Genomic DNA, 23,366 nt, shown 5'->3' with positions numbered 1-23,366 from the left:
CGAAGACCAAAAAGTTGATCGAATTGCGCATTGCAAAGACATCGTTAAAAGTGCTCGGCAGGATCGAAACTTCTTGAAATCGATTGTAACTGGTGACGAGACGTGGTGTTTTGAATATGAGCCCGAAACAAAGCGGCAAAGTGCTGAATGGAGAGCGCCGGATGAAGGAACACCCAAAAAAAAGTCGCTTGGTGAAGTCAAAAGTTAAGGTGATGCTGATTTGTTTTTACGATTCAAAAGGAATTATCCACAAAGCATTTGTTCAGCCCGGCCAGACAGTCACTGGAGAGTTTTACTTGGGCGTCATGAAGCGTTTGCTGGCAAGAATTCGTCGTATTCGGCCCGAATATCGCGAAATCGGCAGTTGGACTCTTTTGGACGATAATGCACCATCACATCGTTCGCGACTTGTAACTGAATTTTTGGTCAAAAATCACATTATTCGGTTGCATCATCCGCCCTATTCACCAGATCTCGCTCCGTGCTATTTCTATCTGTTCCCGAAACTGCATTTGGCGATGAAAGGAAAGTGGCACGCATCGATTGATGCCATTGAGAAGGCGACGACCGCCGTCCTAAAGACCATTCCAATAAAGGACATGGAGAAGTCGTTTGACAACTTGTTGGAGCGTGCAAATATGTGTATCGATGCAGAAGGGGAATACATTGATTAATAAAAATGATTTGTTCCAAAATGTACATTGGTTTTTTGTTTTTTTCAAACGTTCGGTTTCTTTTGGAATGGAGGGTGTATATACGATATCCGAGGGAGAATTTCCCAGAACAAATGAACTCATTGATTCTCCTGTCAACGCTTCGCATATATTTAATAGTATTTAACATTTATGTAATTGCTATTTATAAAATCCTTTTTCAGTTTCATTCATGGCAATACTGACAAAATACGCTAATGTTTGCAATCCGGAAATTAACGTTCAACTATTTTCGCTTTCCATTTAGGTTCTTATCCTGTGTTGTTTAGAAAATAATATCACGATCACTAGGGCAACGAGAAGGATGTGACATCACGATATTTCAGACCATTGCTTGACATCTGAACGGAACGTATTTAACGAGTCGTAACTGAAATATTAATCACCTGACATATTTATTTCATTGTAAATAGTAAGCAAACCTAATTCCAAATCTCTTGAAACTGTTTTAACTTACACGAAATATTATTGCGCAACATTTTAGTTTTCAATCAGGAACTTCATTTACATTCTTAAGCATCGGCCATCAGAAAACACATATCACTATTTCATCGTATACAAACTTATACTGCGAAGCCAACCAACCAATTAATTCCCTACAGATTACGGGGGATAGTAAAAGTTTTAGTGATCACAACGAAAAAGAAAAATAAATAAATAAAGCTACTTTTCCTTCTTTGAAAGTGCATGTCTGTAGTCCTGTACACATTGAAATCCCCGCGCCACAGTACTACTGCATGCCACTACATGAGTCGAAACAAAATGTGTGCTTTGTTTTCTGCAATATGAAGGGGAAGAACGCTGCAACAATCCATGCGGAGTTGATGGAAGTGTATGGCAACAATGCACTATCATATGATACAGTAGTTTGGTAGCGCAGAAGCTTCCAGTGTATTCGAAGATGCTAAGTCTGAATGACGAAGAACGAAGTGACAGACCATCTCCGTGAAGAAACGGGAATCGCAAGAGAAGTTGAAACCCCAGTGCTCGCACACCGGCGTACTACAATCGACGCGATTCACACCGCTGAAAAAGGTGAAGACAACCATCGTTAGGGAAGGTTTTCTAAGTGTTTTCTGCGACTGACATGGTGTGGTGCTACAAGATTATGTTCATAAGGAGGCAAACAATCACAGGAGCATATCGAAATCTCCTGACAAGGTTACAGGAAATTATCAAGACGACGAGTATGAGAAGCTGTCCAAGGGGATCTTTTTGCTCCACGACTAGTGTTGTAAAGGCCTGGTAAAAAAAAAAAAAAAAAAAAAAAAAAAAGTTTTTTTTTACCGTTTTCTTCCCGAGCTTAGAAAAAAAAACGGAAAAATTGAAATTTTCGAATATTTTACTACATTATGCTTTTAAAATGAAAACTATTTTATATTTACTAGTTTACAGTTAAGATTATTAAGTAGTTATGTTTCTTGTATTAGAATAGAGAAATTTTGTGGCAACAAATATATTTGTACCATTCCTTTGCACCGTGATAGAATGGAGTCATGGCTACAAAAGATCCTAAAATATAATCCTAGTTAGAATAATTAATATAGACGTATTTAAATTAGCTTAAGTAATCTTATGAAGTTACTGTTTTATGGCAGGGAAGTGTTAAAATCAATATACAGGGTGTTTCAAAAGAACACGGAACACCGACAACGTTTGGGAGGGGGAAGACAAAAAGTATAGACCATCCTGGGTGCACAAATGCTTCCTTTCGGAGTTAAAGGCCGCCGAAAATATGAACTTTGAAGGTAAATAGCTCCAAAACTGTGGAACCTACCGCAGTGGGGTAAGACTTCACTTAGAAACTAGTATGTGCCCCATCAAAAATCCATGTTTCAGAATCCTAAGGTACTCATGAAGCAATTTTAATAGAGGGAGTTTGGCTACGGGTATATAATTTGAAGTACTCTCCAACTGCCTCTCTAAAAATTGCTGCGGAAGTACCACAGGATTCTGAAACATGGATATTTGGATAGGGTACATACTAGTTTCTAAGTGAAGTCTTGACTCGACTACGGTAGGTCCCATATTTTTGGAGCTTTGGACCTTTAAAGTTCATTTTTTCATGTTTTCGGCATCCTATAAGTCCGAAAGGAAGCATTTGTGCACCCAGGGTGGTCTATACTTTTTTTCCTTATCTTGGTGTCAGGAATCACCTCCCAAACGTTGTCGGTGTTGTTTCGAAATACCCTGTATATTTTATGGAGATACGTATTGTCCTTGTGCTGTGTAAAATTTCCGGAAATTTTGAACCCATTAGAAAAAATATTTTGTTCGGAAATATTGGCAAAACCCGGAATATATAATTTAAAAACTATTTCTTCGCCTGATATTAATCTTATTTTCTGTAACGTGTCTGCAGCATATATGTATACAACGTATTTCGCTAGCAGGAAATACTTAAAGTAATAACAACTTAAAAATAGAGATGATCTTATTTACATATATACACATACACCGTACAAGTGCGTAAATTTGAGCAGCGACAAATATATTAAAGAATTTAACATGTGAAATTTCCGTTCGTTATTATTAAAGACTAACAAAATACCCGTTCTTCGCACGGAGAGAATGCGTTTCATTTTGGGTGTAAAGAGCACCAAAACTGTCACCAATGAACTTAGGAACCCCCAAAACTATGAATTCGATACTAGTATCAGTCATTTTCAGTTACTTTTACATGTCATTTTCCCCCTTTATGAGTAACTAATGGGGGCTTAATTTGGATTTAAACGGCATCGTTGTCACTGTTCATCTCAGCCACCCCGAAAAGTATGGATTCGACACTAATATCGGCCATTTTCAATCATTTTTATATATCCACCCATTCTCTCTCCCCCAAGTTGCGGTGCTGAATTTTGATTTAAACTGCACCGGAAATGTCACTGTTCATCTCACCGGCCCTGAAAACTATGGATTCACACCAATATCGATCATTTTGCATCATTTTTAATATCTCCCTCCTCCCGCAGTTTGCGGGCATATATTTGGATTTAAACGGCATCGAAAGTGTCATTGTTCACCTCAACGATCCCGAAAACTAGGGATTCGACACTGTTATCGGCTATTTTCAATCATTTTTATATAATCTCCCTTTCCCCTCCTCTAAGTTGCGGATTTTTATTTAAACAGCATTGGAAATGTTACTATTCATCTCAGCAACCACGAAGACTATGGATTTGACGGTCATTTTTGATCATTTTATGTATCTCCCTCCCCTTCCCCCAAGTTGCAGTGCTGAATTTGAATTTAAGCTTCATCGGAAATATCACTGTTCATCTTAGCAACTCCGAAAACGATGAGTTCGACACTAAGATCGGTAATTTTCAATGTATATCCGCACTTCCTTCCTCCAAGTTGCACTTTCAAATTGAAATGGTAAAATCCATCCCAGGCCCGAACCCCATCTATGTTGAAATTTTTTATCGAGATCAGTCTGGTGGTTGAAGAGTTGTTAAGTTACAAATATAGTCACTTTCATTTTATATATGTAGATAATTTTTCGCATTAGAAAACAGGTATTTGTTTACATAGAAAATTTTGTACATAAAGTTTGTATTAATGTCTGTATTTGAATATTAAGTAATAGTAATTATATGTCTTAGTGCATGAGTATTAGTCAAATTTGCCTATTCCTTTACTTTTAAGAAGGAATTTGGTTAAAATTAACAAAATTTCACCAGATCAAAGAGCACTGTTTCATTCAAGAACCCTATTTGTTGCAAGAAAAACGCTTCATGATGCACAACCAGGAGTAAACGACTAAAAGGCACATAAAGAAATGAGTGCATACTATTAAATTTCAAGAATAATTACAAGTTTTATTTTCGAATGCTTTTTTTTTTTTTTTTTTTTTTTTTTTTTTTTTTTTTTTTTTTTTTTTTTAAATATTCACAATACTGAAATTTCTCAATTTACATGTTTCATGCGTTTGAAAAATAACTGTTCCATTACTAGTAAAACTAACCTAATGCGAAGATTTTTGATATTTTTCCAATTTTTCCGGAAAGAAACCGAAAACAAAACGGTTTTTTACCAGCCGGTTCAAAATTTCCGGAAATTTTACAACACTATCCACGACAATGCCTAAGCTTGTCAATAAAATAAATGACGGGACAATAATAATAATAATAATGTACAGAACACAGTCACATATGCTGCTTCTTTGGGTTATCAAAATAACATGACATAGTGCCATTTAATAAAATATAACTATGTTGAGCTAGCAACGGTACTAGTCTAATGGTATCGAAAACTATGTCAAACAATGTCCCCATGTCGATATTTGCATAGTACGAAATCTCACCGATTTTTACCCATTAGTTTAGAAATTATATGGGTATATCAAGATAAATTGTTCATTCTGTATTTGTAATAAAACAAATCCTTATTGACCTCAGTAATATAAATAATCCTTTAAAATCACAGATATGTCTTCAGAAATTATGTACTATGTCTCCTGTTATGCATTTTCACTTGACAAAATTTCAGAACTACCCAATTCGTATTTACGAGTGGATGTGTATGTGGGGGAGAGGGGAAGATAATAAAATTAAGTGAAGATGTTCACTTTTTCCCGACATTATGAAGAATTTTCATGAAGTGGTTTAATTCCTAAGATAATAACGAACAGTACCGCAATACAATGAGAGAAGTAATCGAGTTAACCGTGACACCTGCCAAACAATTCCACAAACTTTTTCCTATATCTATAATCAAATGAAAGTGCGTGCTCGACCAATTTCTCAACGGATATTACTCGTACATTTAATTAATGGTAACTCCTTATTTTATGTTAATCAAAACTATAATATATCAATTATACCAACAAAATAAGTTACGGTGCTATAATAATAATAATAATAATAATAATAATAATAATAATAATAATAATAGAGTAGACGATTATGTCAAATCAAGTGAAGTGTATGCAAATTTGATGTTGAAGATCTAACCAGCCTTTCAACTGAGGCTATATAAAGATGTGTACCTACAGCTTAAATAGGATCCACACTATATGAGCTGTCACCTGCAATCAAACCCGAGTTTCTCACGCCGAACATGCGTACGCCAACCATATAGAAACAATATAGCTCTGCGAGGCTTAAGTCAGATGCACCTCTCAAAATATAATATCCTGAGATTTGTAGGTAAACACCTTTCTTTCAGTTTTTGCACACTAACACTGAGGTAGTACCTATTATTCTTGTCTTGTTGATCGGGATTAAACATGTATTACTTGGTTTAACATAAAAATGTAACGCAGATGACGTGTTGTTTCATACGAGCTGACGGGTTTAAATGCCTCAGTGTCAAAGGATTGAACGTTATACTGCTTACCTACTATTTTCCACCTTTAGTGGAAGTTATAAGGAGATAACAACTATGTTTCAATACGTTCTCGCTCATTTGCAAGTCCCTTACTGTCATTAGCATAGTTCTGAAAATCTAAATCTTGCAAATAAACAGACGGAAGCTTAATGAGCTTGATTATGAAATAACAAGTGGAATGAAAATGTGGGAAGAACAGAAAAACAGATGAAATCCACGAACACTATACTGTCCAATTCATTTACCCTGGGATTGAACTAGGGACGCCTAGCACCAGAGGTGAGCGCTCAACGACTGAGCCACGGTACGGTATATAGTTTACCAGATGTTACAATTACGCTTAAGATAAATTTAATCTCATCCAATGCTACAACCGTCACCTACTTTGATCCTTCCCCTATTGCAATGGTTTGTTGTTAGGTTCTCATCCCTAACCTTAAGTACGCCCTGCAGGCCAAGATGGCGACGAATGATGTGGCTGACAGCAGACGGTAATGATAATGGATAGCGCAATTTCACAGTAAACGAAGAGACCCTTTCGATTCAGTTTCTTTTTCCACTCTGAATTTCATTGAATATGCACCTATAGATAATATGGTGCGTGGAGAAACCTATTGTCTATCTTCAATTAAATTTTTAAAAAAAATATATATATATATATCAAGGAGGACACAGCAGATCAAGAAATGTGGAAGAAACATTTCCAGACCCAGACCTATTAAAACCTCATTAGTCCCAGGACCTGCCGAAAGACTTTACTTAATAATAATAATAGGAATCGTTGATTCTTTTTCATACCGTTGTACTTATACCCGATAGTAAAAAGCTAGTGTGGACAAAGTTACTTACTGATGTGAAATATAAGATGAAGGCTCTACTCATACGGTTGTATATCATATGTGCTAACAGGTAATGCGATTTTATTAAGCAAAATCTCCACCATAATACTCTCAGTCAATTACCGGTGACTTAAGTACTGTATGTATTTACTAATAAAACTGTAAAAATTATTCAAGTTGCAATATGATGTCATATTTTATATTTGTAAGTTCCTGTATTTGGGCATTTCAAAAGCATTACCCTGGAATACTTCTTCATCACGCAAACCTGCGATACTGTTTTCATAACATCCTACAGGGAACCTACGAACATATACCCAATTTCCAACATCAATTTTGCACAAACTTCTAAATCTTCAATAAAACGCTACTCACAGTAGACATGTTCTCTATGAACTATTTCACCGGCTTTTTACATACAATTGTCACAAAGGTTGCTTCTGGTCTAGAGTGATTATTTCGAGTTGCATCTATTACATAAAATTTCACGACGCGACAACCAATGATGCTCTACTTGGTATCTCTTCATTCTGGATACCGCTCAACATTGAAGTTTCTATTGAAGGAGGCTAGGAAGCAGTGTAGATATATCCAGTCACAACCTGTTAGCCATGTAGATACAACCAGCCACAATTTCCAGAGGCCGTCAATACTGTGGTATCTCCGCTGTGCCAAAACCCTGTCTGAGAGGTGAAAAAAATCCATCGGTGAGGCACCCGAATTTTCATTTGATTTGATTTTAGTTTAGCGTGCCTTCCAGCAACGAAGCTACATGAAACGTGGATCTATAGCTTAACATGGGATATGAACTACATGAGCTTCCACCGGGAATAGAACCCGAGCCCCCTCCCCTCCCCACCAAAGGAAAGTATGCTAATTGCTTAGCCACAAGGGAGCTCGTAAGGCACCCGTTGATTTCACTGAATGTAGGTAGGGTGACACGGATACTTGCTTTTCTGCCATTTATTGAAGGAAGAGAACCATCGTATGGCTGGATGCCGTATCTTGATGCAGCCATACCTCATTTTTCTCTTCCAATACAGACGAATTTCATGACAAATGGTGCCAGGACATTAGTTGATAATTGGAATTTACTTCGGCATTTTTTGTGACATGGTGTACCTTTCCTATGTAACAAACTAAGAACAAAACAATCTTGAACCCCTTGCAAACTTTTCTTACATCCACATTAACATCCTTCGAAGGTTTCTATCTGTAGCTCGCTGGATTGTGATCGTAGAAACGTGTAAAATTGGCGCGTCGGCCTGAAACTAATTTCGTAAGTTTCTGAACACATCCTTTTGAACGTTTCTCCAACTCTGTTTGCAATATCGCTCTGAGTACCTGAGTTCCTTTCTGTGATAAGATCCAGCATATTCTGAACTGTAACTAGTGTTTGGCTTGGGATTGGCATCTTTCTACCCTACAGAAGTCGCACTACTCCTTGCCTCTTTCAACACAGGTCTCTTACGACATGGTGAATTCACGCTGCCTACACATCTTGATTATGGTACTATATACTTGGCTTTGTAGCTTTCCCAGTAGGGGTCGTTAACATCCATCACATGTCACGGATAAACTGAGGTCCACTATATATCTACACGACCGATGATGTCTTAATTTCTCTCTAGGTGACGCTACTATAGCTTGTGAAAATTGTCACAATAGATGGGAAACAACCTCTGCATTATTTTATTCAAGATAAAAGAAGTTCAATTCTACTTTAAAACCATAAATGTATCCAGTTTTTTTAGCTTCAGTACAGTAATCTTAAATTTCACAGTGCGTTATTGCAGAAAGCATTTCAACTCAACCAATTTAAATTGCGTGCCTTGGCTTTACAGAAAAAAAAAAAAAAAAATGCAACACATGCATTCTGCCAAATTACAGAAGAGCTACAGATATGAAGTAGCTACTACAAGGCTTCTAGTAGCTTTAAAAAAAAAAAAAATAAAAATAAATTTCGCAGCATTCACGATCTCGTCACCATGACTACTTCCCTTACCTGGTTATTGATATGTTAAGATATACAAATACTTCTACATACATGTGATCATATGCAAACTAAAATGAACAAAATAAACGTATCATGCGAACTATACATAAAACAATCTACGTAACTGGAATACCTATTAGCAATTAAACAAACAATCATGCAGTTTTCTACTTGCAAAACTAAGGTATACTGTACCTGTAGCTTCTTTCATCTTTCCATGAGATGATTTGATAAACTTACCTCTCACCAGGTGGCAACATCTGACTACATGTGTATGGGGATGGTCAATTGCTACATCGAAGCCCAGAGTTTGTAACAACACATTTTCATTAACTACAAGCTCCTGAGCTTGTTCCAAGTATTGCTGAAAAAAAAACAGAAACAATTACTATATTTATCATTAAAAAAAAAGAAAGAAAAAGGCTGATTATGGAATCACAATAATAACAGGGGTTATACAATTTATAGCAGCAATTATGATGTCTAATGGCAAATACTATGTATTACAACGTTAAGAATTACTTTTTGAATGAGGAAAGGTGACAAGCCTCAAACTAGTATTTTATACTTCAAACTTGCAACTATAGTATAATATTCGTGTGCTTTAAAACGCTTCCACTGTTTACTTCAACGCAGTTCGAAAATCCATATGTAAATAGAAATGTAAGTTTTTATAGTAGATATCGCTTTCTATCAGAGTTGGTTTAAATCAAATTTAATCTGCTTAAAACAGAAATAAATACAGTTATTTCTGACCATTCTTGGACACTAATCGAATGTAAGGCTGAAACGAGCATGTTTATCAGTACTACGTGATGGCAGAATCTTAATAATCCAACTTAAACGAAATATTTATTTTAAATTGAAGTTAATATCCCATGAATTTTGATCACAGAAAGCTTAGATACATTTAACATTGCATACATACTCAATTTTTAGTTCAGAATTTTATATATCATGGTAATATGTATCATACAATTTTTACCGTAGTTGCAAAAAGTGTCTATATATATATAAAACGGGATGAACAATTTGGAACGAATTTTTGAATATAGTTAGTACCTACCTCATGCTGGAGTTTTTTCGTATTACTTTATAACTAAAGTGTGTATCCTAATCGAGAGGGGGGGAATTTAAAATTCATGTCAAAAATAGAGGGTCTCAGGAGCTTCTAAAGTTCAGGAGGAGAGAATTCTGGAACATAAAACACGATATATAAGTTCAACATATAAAAATAAAATAAAATAAAGCTTTCGAAAATTCCATTTTTACAGCAAGAACGGGGACATTTCTATTTCTTCTTCCACATTCAAATGGAATCGCCTTTCTTGTCTCGAGAAAATGGTTCAACCGTTTAAAATGAAATTTTGATTATAGTACTTGACTCAGGACGGGATTTCATCATGGCACTTTCATAAATGCGTATTCTAAGGGGGAGGGTTTAAAATGTATGAAAACATAAGAGTATTTCATTAGATTCTCACGTTCGGAAGATGAAACTTCACATATAAACTGCTTATGTGAAATAAATTAACACATGCCCCAACGTTTTAGAAAATTCCATTTCAATTAGGTGTGTAGGGGGAAGGGGGAGAGAATTCTTGTGGAGTTAATTTCTATAGTATTTTTCTCGATATATTAAAATAACATCGCCGTTTTCTCTGATTATCATGGGAAAAATCTTAATCATTTGAAATGAATCTTTGAACGAAGCATTTCGAACCGTTTTTTCCATGTTCTTTTTTATTTTTCCATTAAAATGTATATAATAAAGGGATGGGGAGCTGTCGAACATGTGTGTCGAAAATTGAGTATCTCACGAACCTCGCATGTTAGGGAAATGAGCTCTGTATGTAACTTCTCATTGAAATTAAGTTGACATATGCGTCAAAACGGTTGACCCTTTAAAATGGATTCATAGTTTACACTTAGGTTGATCTGGGAGTCTATTATTAGTCCTATACTTTGATTGAATTGAGTTTTCTAAGGGTAGAAAGGGTGTGGTAAATTTTTCGCAAACAAGAACGGCTGCAGTATTTGAAATACATTTTTAACGATAGTTAATACTTGGGTCGAGCTCGATTATTATTATTATTATTTCGATTCAAGTATGCATCCCAAGAGAGTAGAGAAAGGGGTTCAAATATACTTTTCAAATTATTTGCCATAAGCCTATTCTTTCCATGTTAAGAATGGGCATTTCAGCAAGTTGTTAATAAATAGAAAAAATAAACCGAATATATATATATATATATATATATATATATATATATATATATATATATATATATATATATATATATATATATATATATATAATAACATTCTTGATTAGAAACATTTTGGCACTAAAATATATTAAATATTGTGCTATTATCTTTATCACACTGCGTGCAGATAACCTGAAATCAAATATTTATATTCATGTACAATTCAATGAAGATACTGTCGGACTGCAATTCCGGAGTAGTAGTTAATATACTAAGACCTAAAAGGTTGCCTTTTACTTACGGCTTTGAAGGCCACTAGGTTTTTTTTTTTTCTTTTTTTAAACTTAAAGTCTTTGTTTAAAGTATGTTGACTGTTAGCGGCAAGATAATTATACCTCTTAGTGAAGCAATAATGAATGTTGATCTAATTAAGGTTTCTTGATTTTTTTTCGGTCAAGATGTTCATGATGAGAATGTTATGATGAAAGGAGTATAAAAAAATTATATTTACTTTATAAACAGAAATTTAAGATGATTTCATACTTGCTGTGTAGCGTCATGTAAATGTTGTAAAACGGTAACATATTCTATACTGCAAATTTTGGTATGGTTGTTTACTGAGTAAGATGCTTAAGGAAAATTAAGATTACCAGACATTATTTTTCATTCAATAAGGTTGCTCGTGGCTAAGCGGTTAGCGTACGCGTCTTTGGCGTGCGAGATCCCCGGGTTCGATTCCCGGCGGGAGCATATGTTCGGATTCCACGTTAATCTGTAGGTCTACGTTCCATGTAGCCTTGTGCTGACAGCAACGTTGAACTGAAAATCAAATCATATCAAAATTTTTCATTCAATCATTGTGAATTGAATTCTCAAGATCACGATGATCGCACACCCCCTTCGATGTTGGGTAAACAAATGTACTGTTACAGAGTAATTATTATGTGTGAGAAACACCGTACAGAAACCACAACAAATATCGGCAAATAACTGATTTCGTTTTTATTCGAATATAACTTAATTTTAAAAAATCGTAATTGACCAATTAAGGAAAGGATCATCATATTAAATTTTACATCCGAAAAAAATATTTTCCGAAAAAAAAAAAAAAAAAAAAAAACGTCTGGGCACGAAAGACGGATAAGTAGGGCCAGGTATATCGGAGAACTGATGGCCAACCCATAATTTGCAAGTATGACTGAAATTTCTTTGTCCTATTCTCTGAAGATAAGATGATTTCCTTGAACGCTTAGAAAGTGTCTAATTTTTTCCAATATTTTTGTCAATGACTATCTTTCTAATAAAATCTATCAATACACTTACGGACAATTATCAATATTCAAAGTAACTTTATAGGCTATGAAATCCGGTGGTTCAATGCCGCATTCACAAAAGCTCTCCATTGACTTCTGTCCTTAGCCAAATGGATCCAGTTTCTACTTGGTATTCCTGCAAAATCTATCTTAATATTGTCGTCCCATCGACGACTAATCTTCATTTTTCCAATGTTTTCTAACTAAAATTTTGAGAGTGATTTTACTTTCTTCCATTCTGGCTACATGACTTCCCTACTTGAGTCTCCTAGACTTGACTCCAAACAATGTTTAGTAAACGGTATAAATTATGCAGTTCTTCGTTATGAAATTTCCGCCATTCCTCATTCTCATCGCTCTTGGGTCTAAATATTTGCCTCACTATTTTATTCTCAAATACTTTTAGACTGCATTTTCCCCTCGAATTTCCTCTATTTTCAGTCGATATTTACCACACTTTCAAATCCTACTGTAGTTCCGGAACGACAGGCTACAAATTTACGTTAAATCCGAGAGTCGTACAGAAAGATACGGCCATTTAAAATTTAAAATACAAATTAAAAAAGAATTTTGTATGCCGTTTTATTCGAGAACTTAATTTTGGGTGTTGCGTGAATTATATTGTAGCAAAACTGATTCAAGAAGGCATTTCAGTCATTGTAGAAAGAGAAATAAAGAAGGCTTTAATCATTATCACTTATTATTCAAGCACTTTATGTTACACAAGCACCAAGTAGATGAAGTAAGGGAAGTTTTTTTATTTTCCACCTGCACCACGTACTTGTAGAGAGTACGGTTCCAAAGAGAAAATACCATGCATTTGGGTTGTCGCTCTCAGGTTTCACAACATAAGTGTGCTTGATTTAGTGCCTTATACAAGCCCATTCTTTTGAATTGTAGACATGGATCTTCCATCAACAAGTAGACGTGTAGTTCCCCTGTGAACGTCTTTTCTTTTTTTTCTTTTTTTTTTTTTTGTTGTTACGATATATTCGCATTCGTAAGAAGTGATACAATCATGTATGCACGACAGCAAATTGGGAAGAAAAACATCATAAAAGGTGCCTTAGAATCAAATTTAATATTTGCAAAATGGAAACCAGTTACTTTGAAGAAATAAAATTATTGTTTGCAATGATTACTCACATATGTCTTGTACGGAAACCGGTATGAAGGGATTACTGGAATACAGAGCCCATTTTGCACAAACACATTCAACAGCAATTGGTGTATCATGGGACATATTTTTTGAAATTTTGGTCATGCTGCATGAAAACTATAACGACACCCAAGTAGCTAAGGATCAACAAAATTATAATCCTCTTCATAAAATTCGACCACTATTGACAAAATGTGGACCAATATTGAAGTCGTCATTTGGATATTATTATTGGACTAGTGTCATTTCTTTGACAACACTATTGAAACAGGTAGGTTCCACCAAAAACTACGAACACATGTTGCGACGTCGCCGGCTTTGAGAACTGTCTCACTTTCACTTACGTTGGAGATAGTTTTGACATGTGAGTTGAAAAGATCTGTCTATCGCATCTCGTTTACAAATATACCTAGATATTACACTATTATTCCTTAAGTGACTGTGTGACTAATTATTCTTTTGCTCTTGGTGTGTGTATGTGTAGTGAGATGGTATGTAATTGTATCTGTGTTCCCATTTTTCAGTCTCTTACCGTATTTCATGTTAGTTTTGCTTTCGTTTATCCATCTGGAACGGCCCATATTAATAACAAGTGGAACAAATTTGTTAGACATGCTATTTCAATCAATTAATCAGGTAAGGAATTAACAAGAACTCGCATTTATAGAAAGAATTTTGTTACAGCGAGGCCTGGCTCAGTGGTAGAGCACTAACTTAACATTCAGAAGGTCCTGGGTTAGACAAGCAGGCCGACATCATGACTGGTCTTTTTCAGTAATTTTCCGTCAGTCCCATCAGTCAAATGCCAGGACGGTGCCTATTAATAGAAGACTGTACAAGTATCTTTCTTCTTTCTTGTGCGTGCCTTTTGAGCCCATAAGAATTAGCAGCTAATGTATGAAAATCTAAATTAAAATAATTTTCTTACAAGATAAAATTGATAAAAGATATTGAAATGTTTTTTTTTTCTTTCTTTTCAAGTAACAACAATGGGCTCTGTATGGTAATGGTTATAAATTTACATTATTTCCTTAGGCATTATTTTCTCATTTCGTGTATACTATAGTTGAATATAACTTAAAACATTTTTCATTCTGTCAGAATAATTCCATAGTATAGGTCAGTGATAGGCGAAATTTTTAACGGGAAGGTCTATGAGGAAAAAAATAATTTACTCCGTCCAAATACAATTTATTAAAAACAATGGCTCCATGGGTCTAATTAGGAATTGTATCGCAGATCAGATGTAACTTTCAGCTGCAAGCGTCTGGCCCGCGGGCTGTAGTTTGGCTGCCTATTTGTGTAGGTAGGCAGCCGTTTATTCTAGACGTCTTTCTGTTCGGTCCCTATAAGCTTTGACTCGTAAGTGGTGGCAACGGCACTGCGAGATGTCGAGGCTTACTCTTTCTGGCTCCTCTACAGACCCTCATGAAACTTATATGGAACCACCGCGAAAATATATTCTTTCAAACAAACAGAAAACGGTGCACTAATGTCGAAGTTATGCATGGTTATACACTCAGTTATGGTATGAACACTGGGAGTTACTGAGGAGTTATATGATCTAGCTGCGAAAACTATAGTTAGATCCTTATGAAGTTTATATAAAACCACCTGGAAAAAATAATCTTAAAAAACTTGTCCTATGTGCACCTATGTAGAAGTTATGCGCGACCATATGTATATGAAGTCTGTTAATTACGTTTTACACTGCACTTGTTCAGATGTTTCATGATCTAGCTCTGAAAATTTATCTTTACATCCTAATGAAGCTTATATGGAATCACCAGTTTGTGTATATATTATATAAATGGATCGAATAGAGAACTTCCTTTTCTGAAATCTGTTAAAAAGATGGGATACCGTTATTAATAGTGACGTGGAAAAAAATGACAAATGTTACAGAAGTTCTGATTTCCAAGTAGGTACCAACAGGCGCAAATTTTAAACCATACTGATTTTAGTTGAGCGTCTCTTTCAGTACCGAGGCTATATAAGACTTGAGCCTGCATAGGATCCGAGTATTAGCTCCCACCGGGAATCGAAGCCAATCTCCTGCGAGGAAGCTCTTTTAAACGAATCTTTCTTAGCTTAGTGTTCTTAAAATTCAATTAAGTTCAACATATGGAATGGATTGCCGCATCAAGATAACAGCTTAAGGAATTTTCTCAGATCGACACATTTTAAGTACAATTCATGTGTCATTTTGAATTTCTAGTGAAATTCACAAATTACTTGAGTATTTAAAGCTTCTATATTTACTACAAACTGTTCACTGATATAATGCATTTCACTATTTGTTTTCAGCATGTTGTCATTAAGTACTACTTCAGAAAAAAATTTCATAATACAACTAATGCCACAAAATACCATACGTATCAAACTCCATTAAGGGTCTTCACTACAGCGAAATTAAAGTACCGCTAATTTTAGAGTTTTTCTATAATATCTTCAAAACAAATAAAAATATTCGAAAAGCAGAAACGTAGTAAACTAGACAATACGATTTTGCATGTGATACTTTTATCACAACTCATCTATCTGCTTTCGATTTGAAATTGTAGATAGATTTAGCATTTTTTGCGGGTTCTGTAAATAGCGGCATACTAAAAACAGATAGGTGAATTGTGGTAAAGGTATCACATGCAAAATCGTATTGTCTAGTTTACTATGTTTCTGCTTTTCGAATATTTTTATTTGTTTTGAAGATATTACAGAAAACTCTAAAATTAGCGGTAGTTTAATTTTGTGTAGTGAAGACCCTTAAGGTATGGTTTATGTATTTAGTTTTCCATATGTTGCAAGTATAAGCTTAACCATACGGGCAATATTTTTTTCACTATATAGAAGCCGTACTTAAGACATTAAAACAGCAGTGTGTATGTGTGTGTAAAAAGTACTGATGAAGGTGGAAGTTCAAGGTTTGAAGGTAAGTACCTCTAATTCGGGTTGTAAGGAAGTGAATCCTACAGAACTATTGCAAATTTGAAAATGAGAAAAGTGTGCCGGAGAAGTAAATCAAAATGATCCGAACTCACGGCAGTATATTGAGCAGACAAGAGATCATTTTATGCAAACAATGGTCCGAAATCAAGAGGTCCACACATTAATACCACTGAGGAAAATGAAATAAGAGTAGCGTTAGCTCTCGTAGGCAGCAAACGTTGTCTACCAAATGGGCACTGGCTAAAATGGCACATCACACGAAAATCTCAAGGCCATCTCTAGCAAAAAATGCAAGAGGGCTGCTGGAAAAGTTTCTGCAAACCACACTAAGAATGGTTCTAGTGTTTCGCTATTATAAAATTGTGAGAAATGGAAATTTCTCGTAAACGCTTTCAGGTAATGATTCTTTAAAATTATTCTAAGGGTCACACATTTCTCAGTAATGAATTTCGTGAAAGCCGTCAATGCACACCTGTTGTTGCCAATGAAGTTGATGCTGTACGTGAAATAATTGAGATCAGTGTGTGACATACGGCTAGATTCGACATCCTTGCGCATTGACAAAGCAATATATACGATTTTGCACGGTCACCTGAACGTAAAGAAACTTTCAAGCAACACAACTTCACCGAAGCTCTAAACCAGACTCGTGTCAATTGATGTGAAGAAATGCTCTAAAAATTTAATCGAGGTAAGCTAAATTTGGTGTATACTACATCATTTTAGGAGTCGGAACTTGGATCTATTCATACGAACCCGAATCTTAACAATTTACCCAAAGCAACAAAAGTTGTTCGAACAGTGCTGCCGAGCAAATGACTGCTTGTGTCCTCTGTTACAAGAGACATATGGCAACCATAGTTTTAAATCAAAGGACTAAGTGCTAAGTAGTATGCAACAATTTGTTTGCCGAAGGCTATCAATGAATTGCGTAAAACAATCAGAAACCGTTGCATCATTCTTCACCACAACGCCATTTCCTATCAGTACACCAAACTATTGACTTTGGTTTAATAAACATGTCAAATTACTGATACTGCCTGTCCTCTGCTGATTTATCGCCTAATGACGACTTCTTTTTTTCTCATACATGAAAAACAAAATGCGTGAGCGATCTGTCACGTGAAGCAGATGTTAACGCACTCCGAACAGCCTTGCTGAGATAGTAGCCTCAGAGTGGAAAAATGATTTCAAAATTGGTTTAAACTTATGCGAAAGTGTACTGAACTTAAAAGTGAATATTTTGAAAAACAATAAAGCTTTTTTCAGAATTTCACATGTCTCTTTTTATATTAGCTGTAGATACTTCTCCAACAGCCCCTGTCCTTGAAGCCATGCCTCATCCTCAAGTTTTTATCTTTTTTCTTTAATATTTATTTTTTGGAGGGGCACATACGACTCCTTTGAGAGACTGCGCATGGATGTAGTACCCAAAATGCAGAGAATGTCAAACTTTGATGGTATGTTTACCTATCACATGTAGTACACATGTACGTGATTTCCTCCATGGAACGTTCCCACTGAACTAGATTAGGCATCACTGAGTGGTCTCATGATCACAAATGCTGTTGGGAATATTTTCATCTAATCGTAAACATACTTTTCTACAGCCCTGAAAACATTTTAAAAAATGGCAATCAGTGTCAATCTGACCTAAAATAGAAGCAGTTCACGCTAATCACTGAAATGTAATCCGGAGAGCAATTAATTGGTTCAAAACCATAAGAACGCAATTCGCTTTAAAAAATGTAATTGACAATGTTTTGGGCTACAGCAATAGCATATGCTTTATGAAAACTGTTTAGCAATATAAAATAATCATCAAAGCTGAAGACGATACATAAACAAATCTTTCTTGATAATTCCTGACATTCTCGGCTTCCGAATAGGATCAGCTGTATATGGCCTTAAAATTCCCTTATGTTTGTATTATCTACACCAGTTAGCTGACGGGGATATACTATGAGACACGAGGAATACAGTGATTATTTTTTAAAAAAAGTCCTACTTAATAATAATTAATACATAATAAATGCTATGTTAGTTTCCCTCTCTTTCAACTTTAACCTTGCTTTATTAAAGACATCAATAAAACATTAAACCACAAAATCGCATCTCATATCACTGTTTTCATGCTGACCTTAATACCCGTTAGAAATGATCGCACATTTGACTCAATAACATATCAGCAACGCCCCTTTCATCTTTCTGTTACTAGCAAGTGTCTTTTCGTTTCCGTCAGAGTGGGGAAGAATACATATATTTAATATTCTAGCCAAGAGCTTTCCAATCTGTGTGTTACGTGATGGCATGAAATGCGTCGCGAGATTTATTGCAATAAATTTAGAATACTGCACACACAACATTCCCTTCTCTTCATTCAGTGTATTAGCTTCGTGATTACGAAAATTTCTACAATTTCGTGTAACATTTGAAGACCACTACATTTCTCTGTTCTGAATGCTGTAAAAACACGGAAGTGGGATAACATAATCAGGAATACCTAAAGATGCGCGGGACAGGACGTTTGGGCGCCACCATTTGGGCGCGGACGTTTCGGCGCTGCCGTTTGGGCGCCGGACGTTTGGGCGCGAAGCCGTTTAGGCGCAAGACGTTTGGGCGCGAGATACATAGTAAAAATCACAATTTACGTAATATATAGTAAGCTAGGCACTGAAAACTAAGCGCGAATCAAGATATATACATTTCCTACACTTCTATCTTTATCTCACCTCATTTATCTATCTATTTTCTATGTTATTTATTCATCTAAATTAAATAGTTTAATGCGTTTGTGGCATTTGTTGCCTAACCTCGTCATGGATTGATTTTACGCTTGTTCACGATTCTTGTACTTCTGATCTAATGTTGATCTAATTTTTGTATAAGAAAGCTAGGAAATGACTGTTAATAATTTTCAGACGAACTGTTAATAATTTTCTTAATGTTAATCAAAACATATTGATTTATTTTTTGTATTTTTTATAAAAGTTAATAATTACATACTTATGAATATTAAAATTTGCTTTCTTTCGTATTGCGCTTGCCAAACTCTTCTCTTCCTTAAGTCCAATAAAGAACTACCAATAAAAGATTTCCGCGCACTCGAGCTGAGAGAAGTGGCCCCGCGTAGCGTAGTTGCTAACGCTCTCGCCTTCGGTGCGAGCGGTCCCGGGTTCGATTCTCGGTAGGGGCACTAGGTCGAAAAAGTGTAAGACGCTGTTTCAGGCCGGCCACCCTGAATGAGGTTTTCCTCATTCACACCAGGCAAATGCCGGGGTGATACCTAATTTATAGGTCCAGGCCGCTTCCTTCCTTCCCCAGTCCTTTCTTCCTTTCCTTTCCCCGATAGTGTGCCCCCTCAAACGTGACGGGCTAAATGGCCTTACATGGCGAAAGGAAAAAAGAACGATTTCAAAGTGAAACATAATAGTTAAGTGTACATATATTGGTCATTTAGCCACTAGAAATGTGTTTGACATTCACACTTATTGCATAACTACAGTAGAAGTCCTGCTTTAAGTTTTTTAATTGAATAGGTTCACTATGTACGTAATGCAGTCAATCATATCTAGTCTGGTCTACTTACCTTTGGCTTGAAAAATTGTCAAATAAAAAGCATACTTAACTTTGGTTGAAACTTAAATTCACAAAATTTAATTGTTAATTCAGTTTTTAGAATTTTCAAATTTCAGTATTTCTAGTATGTAAAACAAAATCCAGTATAATTCAAGGACTTCTACTACAGTAGACCAGTGATTTATTTGTGGATTTTGTAGAAGGGGGAATGTTTATGCAAGATTGTGTTCCGTATAACAGAACAACTTTACAGTCGGGTTGGGACAACGTTATTTTTAAACCTATCTACTTTAAAATTATGGTACTAGTTTGATAGGCGGTCCCCAAGTTCTTTACCTTTCTTACCTTTTTAAGAACAATTTTATGATAAATATGGATAGGTACGTTAGATAAGATTTGGTTAGGTAAATTAGTTTAGATGTGTTACCTTGCTACTTTTCGTCCTACTGCTGAAGACAAGTGTGCAGCATCCAGTAAAAGCCCTATAGTTACATTGCAATCTGCACAACTTGTCGTAACAAGTGTCACGCTCCTACGTAAAACAGTTTTGTTATGACAAATAATTCTTTAGTCCGTTCTAATTTGGTCTTTGAAAACCAAATTCCACACCCGAACAATAAATATGATAAAAGGTAATAGTTTACTTTGGGCAGAACAGTGATAGGTGCACATACAGTTGAACCTGATTTTATTAAATAGAAGGGGAAAGACGGTATTAAATGACATTCCTCATATCATAAGTGAGTTTTCGCACTTGATCCTTCTACTTAATAAAATTAGATTCAGGGGTGTGTGACCTTAGCATTGTTCTGCTGAAAGTAAACTTCTGGTCAACAAAACATACTGGTATTAAAAACGAATCCAGAATTGAACAAAGACTGTAATCTGGTCTCCGACGAATCATGAGCATCTATTAAACAATTACCAATATAATGCTACCTAGGAAAAAAATACCTTTTCTTTCACTTTTACTCTCGAAATTGAAACAGCCATTGTAGCCTACCATATTTACAGTTTTTACAACAAAATAACGAGAAAGGATTGACTGCCGATTTCACCTTGAGTTAAGCTGGAGCATGACTTACGGCGTGTTATCTAACTCTGTCTTTAGAAATTAACAATATTTTCTCAGCGTATCCCACTTTAGAATAGTGAAGCAATACGAGGTTAGTTTACATCGGATACCGTCTTTTTTTAGTTGGTTTGTCGGTAGCAATATGATGTCCATTTTTTATCCAGCTGAAGGCATACTTTTCTGCATTGAAAGATGTAATGTCTGGCCCATTAACGTTTATGGAAAGAAGAGATTTCAGGGTTTTTACAGATAAATGGTTTCTAGCGTCAGTATGCTGTAAGTTTAAGTCGGAAAAGCCTCTCTTACACTCTGCAGAAGAAACTGAAAGCAATTGTATGAACAATTCTTCAGAAAGCAATTTTATAAACAAGACCAACATAGCTCGCGACAATAAACATAATGGAAAAAATAAAGAATCGCTACTAAAACATGAAGTTGAATCATTACACTTCAAAAGAGTTTATACCTTAAGAAACGGGGAAAATATCTTCCCAGGCTGGGAAGGCTGAATTAAACCTAGAGACAGGGAATCAAAATTTAGAAGGGGAGAAATTCCCTGGCTACAAATAAATCCCTGCAGTAGACACCTTGTGATATCTTGATTCGAACTTAGTACTCAGCGCCTAACATAATGACTTTTTAATTTAACTTGCGCCCAAACGTCTGGCGCCCAAATGGCTTCGCGCCCAAACGTCCAGTGCCCAAACGGCGGGGCCCAAACGTCCGCGCCCAAACGGCGGCGCCCAAACGTCACGTACCCAAGATGCGTTTCACACGACAACAATGAAAGATGTCCTATACCAGGGTGTTTCTTAGTGCGAAAAAAGCAGTGAATGAGTGTCAAGTAAAATCTTATGTACTAATAAGATATCGTTATAAGAACTTTTGTAAACTATTCCTCCTGGCAAAAGATATTTTCGTAACCCCAATAGTTTAGTTAGATACCTAAACTAACAGGATACCAACTTCCTATAAAATGGGTCGGCGAAGGAAATCCCGACTCCCTCCCAATTAATCGGTCTACGCGATATGGAATTATACATTAACATAGATACGGCATTAAGACTATCAGTTGTTGAGGAGTTTCATGGTATAACTTCAAAGACTCATTAGATACTAATAAATTTATATGGAACCTGCGATAAAGTATACTCTTTGAAATTGAGGGGGTTAGCACAACAGTGGTCTAACCCACATTTTTAAAAATGGAGAAAAATCAAGTTAAACACATGTGGTTTTTTGTACAATATAACAAAAGGAAGCACAAGTGGTTGAATGTATCATACATTGTACAAAAAGCCACCCACATGTGTAAGTTTCACTTGATTTTTCACCATTTTTAAAAATGTGGGTTAAACCACTGTTGCGCTAACCCCCTCAATTGAAAAAGATCAAAATCAGTACATCTGTAATGAAGTTATGACTGAGCATACACACAATGAAGTCGGTTATTTACGATATTAACACTATCAACCGTTGAGGAGTGTCATGGTCTAGCTCCGGTGACTATCATCACGTTCGAATGAAATTTAAACGAAACCAACGCGAGAGCATACTTTTTTCCAAACAAAAAGTAAACCAACAAACTGATGCTCCCAACAAATTTGATGATCGAAATTATGAGTGATCAAACCAGGGCTCACAGCGGTCCAGTCTCTTGTAAATAGTTGAAAAGTGACCAAAAGCACACGAAAAAGTAACCAAAAGGTGACCAAAATCCCATTATGCCCCTTTTTTCCTTTGTCAATTTTCCATCACCTCTCTCTGTTGTTTTGTCTCATCTTTTCTTCTTCTTTTTGAGCTTCCTCCTTTCTTAGGTTTTCTAAGTATGCTTTGTACTTACGGTAAGCATACTTAGCAGATGTAAGAAGCTTTTAGTAAGTGGAATCAGTTCTGGCCTATTTCCGAACTTCTTCATCCCAGACATTATATTTAACTTAGCATTGAGAGTTCTCAAAGCCATGAAATATTCAAATTTATCACTTACTCTTAAGAACATCCAAGCATAACACAAGACGAACATGATGAACCACACAACGTTGAGCGGAGAGTTAACTATTACGAGAAAAAACTAAAAGACTATTATGATAGAAGAAAGAATAGACACGGAAGGGTTCTCAACCCTATCTTGAGAGCTTAAGCATCCACCAACCATCCACTGTGCTTTAGAAAGAATAAAAGCGGAAGTGAGAATAAAGCTGATTG

General features: G+C 35.8%; 1 protein-coding gene across 4 annotated transcripts in view; it reads right to left on the bottom strand.

The window, feature by feature from the left end:
• Nucleotides 1-23,366, bottom strand: part of LOC145668254 (uncharacterized) — an 83,076-nt gene that overhangs the window by 43,433 nt on the left and 16,277 nt on the right. For all 4 annotated transcript variants that reach the window (XM_081735944.1, XM_081735943.1, XM_081735945.1 and 1 more), the window contains one exon: nt 9,120-9,243. In XM_081735944.1, the coding sequence (XP_081592070.1) occupies nt 9,120-9,243 (124 nt within the window). The remainder of the gene's footprint in view (nt 1-9,119; nt 9,244-23,366) is intronic.

This window comes from Thermobia domestica, chromosome 13, assembly GCF_964235325.1.
Source record: "Thermobia domestica chromosome 13, izTheDome1.hap1.1, whole genome shotgun sequence".
Classification (NCBI taxonomy): domain Eukaryota; kingdom Metazoa; phylum Arthropoda; class Insecta; order Zygentoma; family Lepismatidae; genus Thermobia; species Thermobia domestica.
The sequence above is the reverse complement of the archived record's forward strand: the minus strand, read 5'-3'. Positions and strand labels throughout refer to the sequence as shown.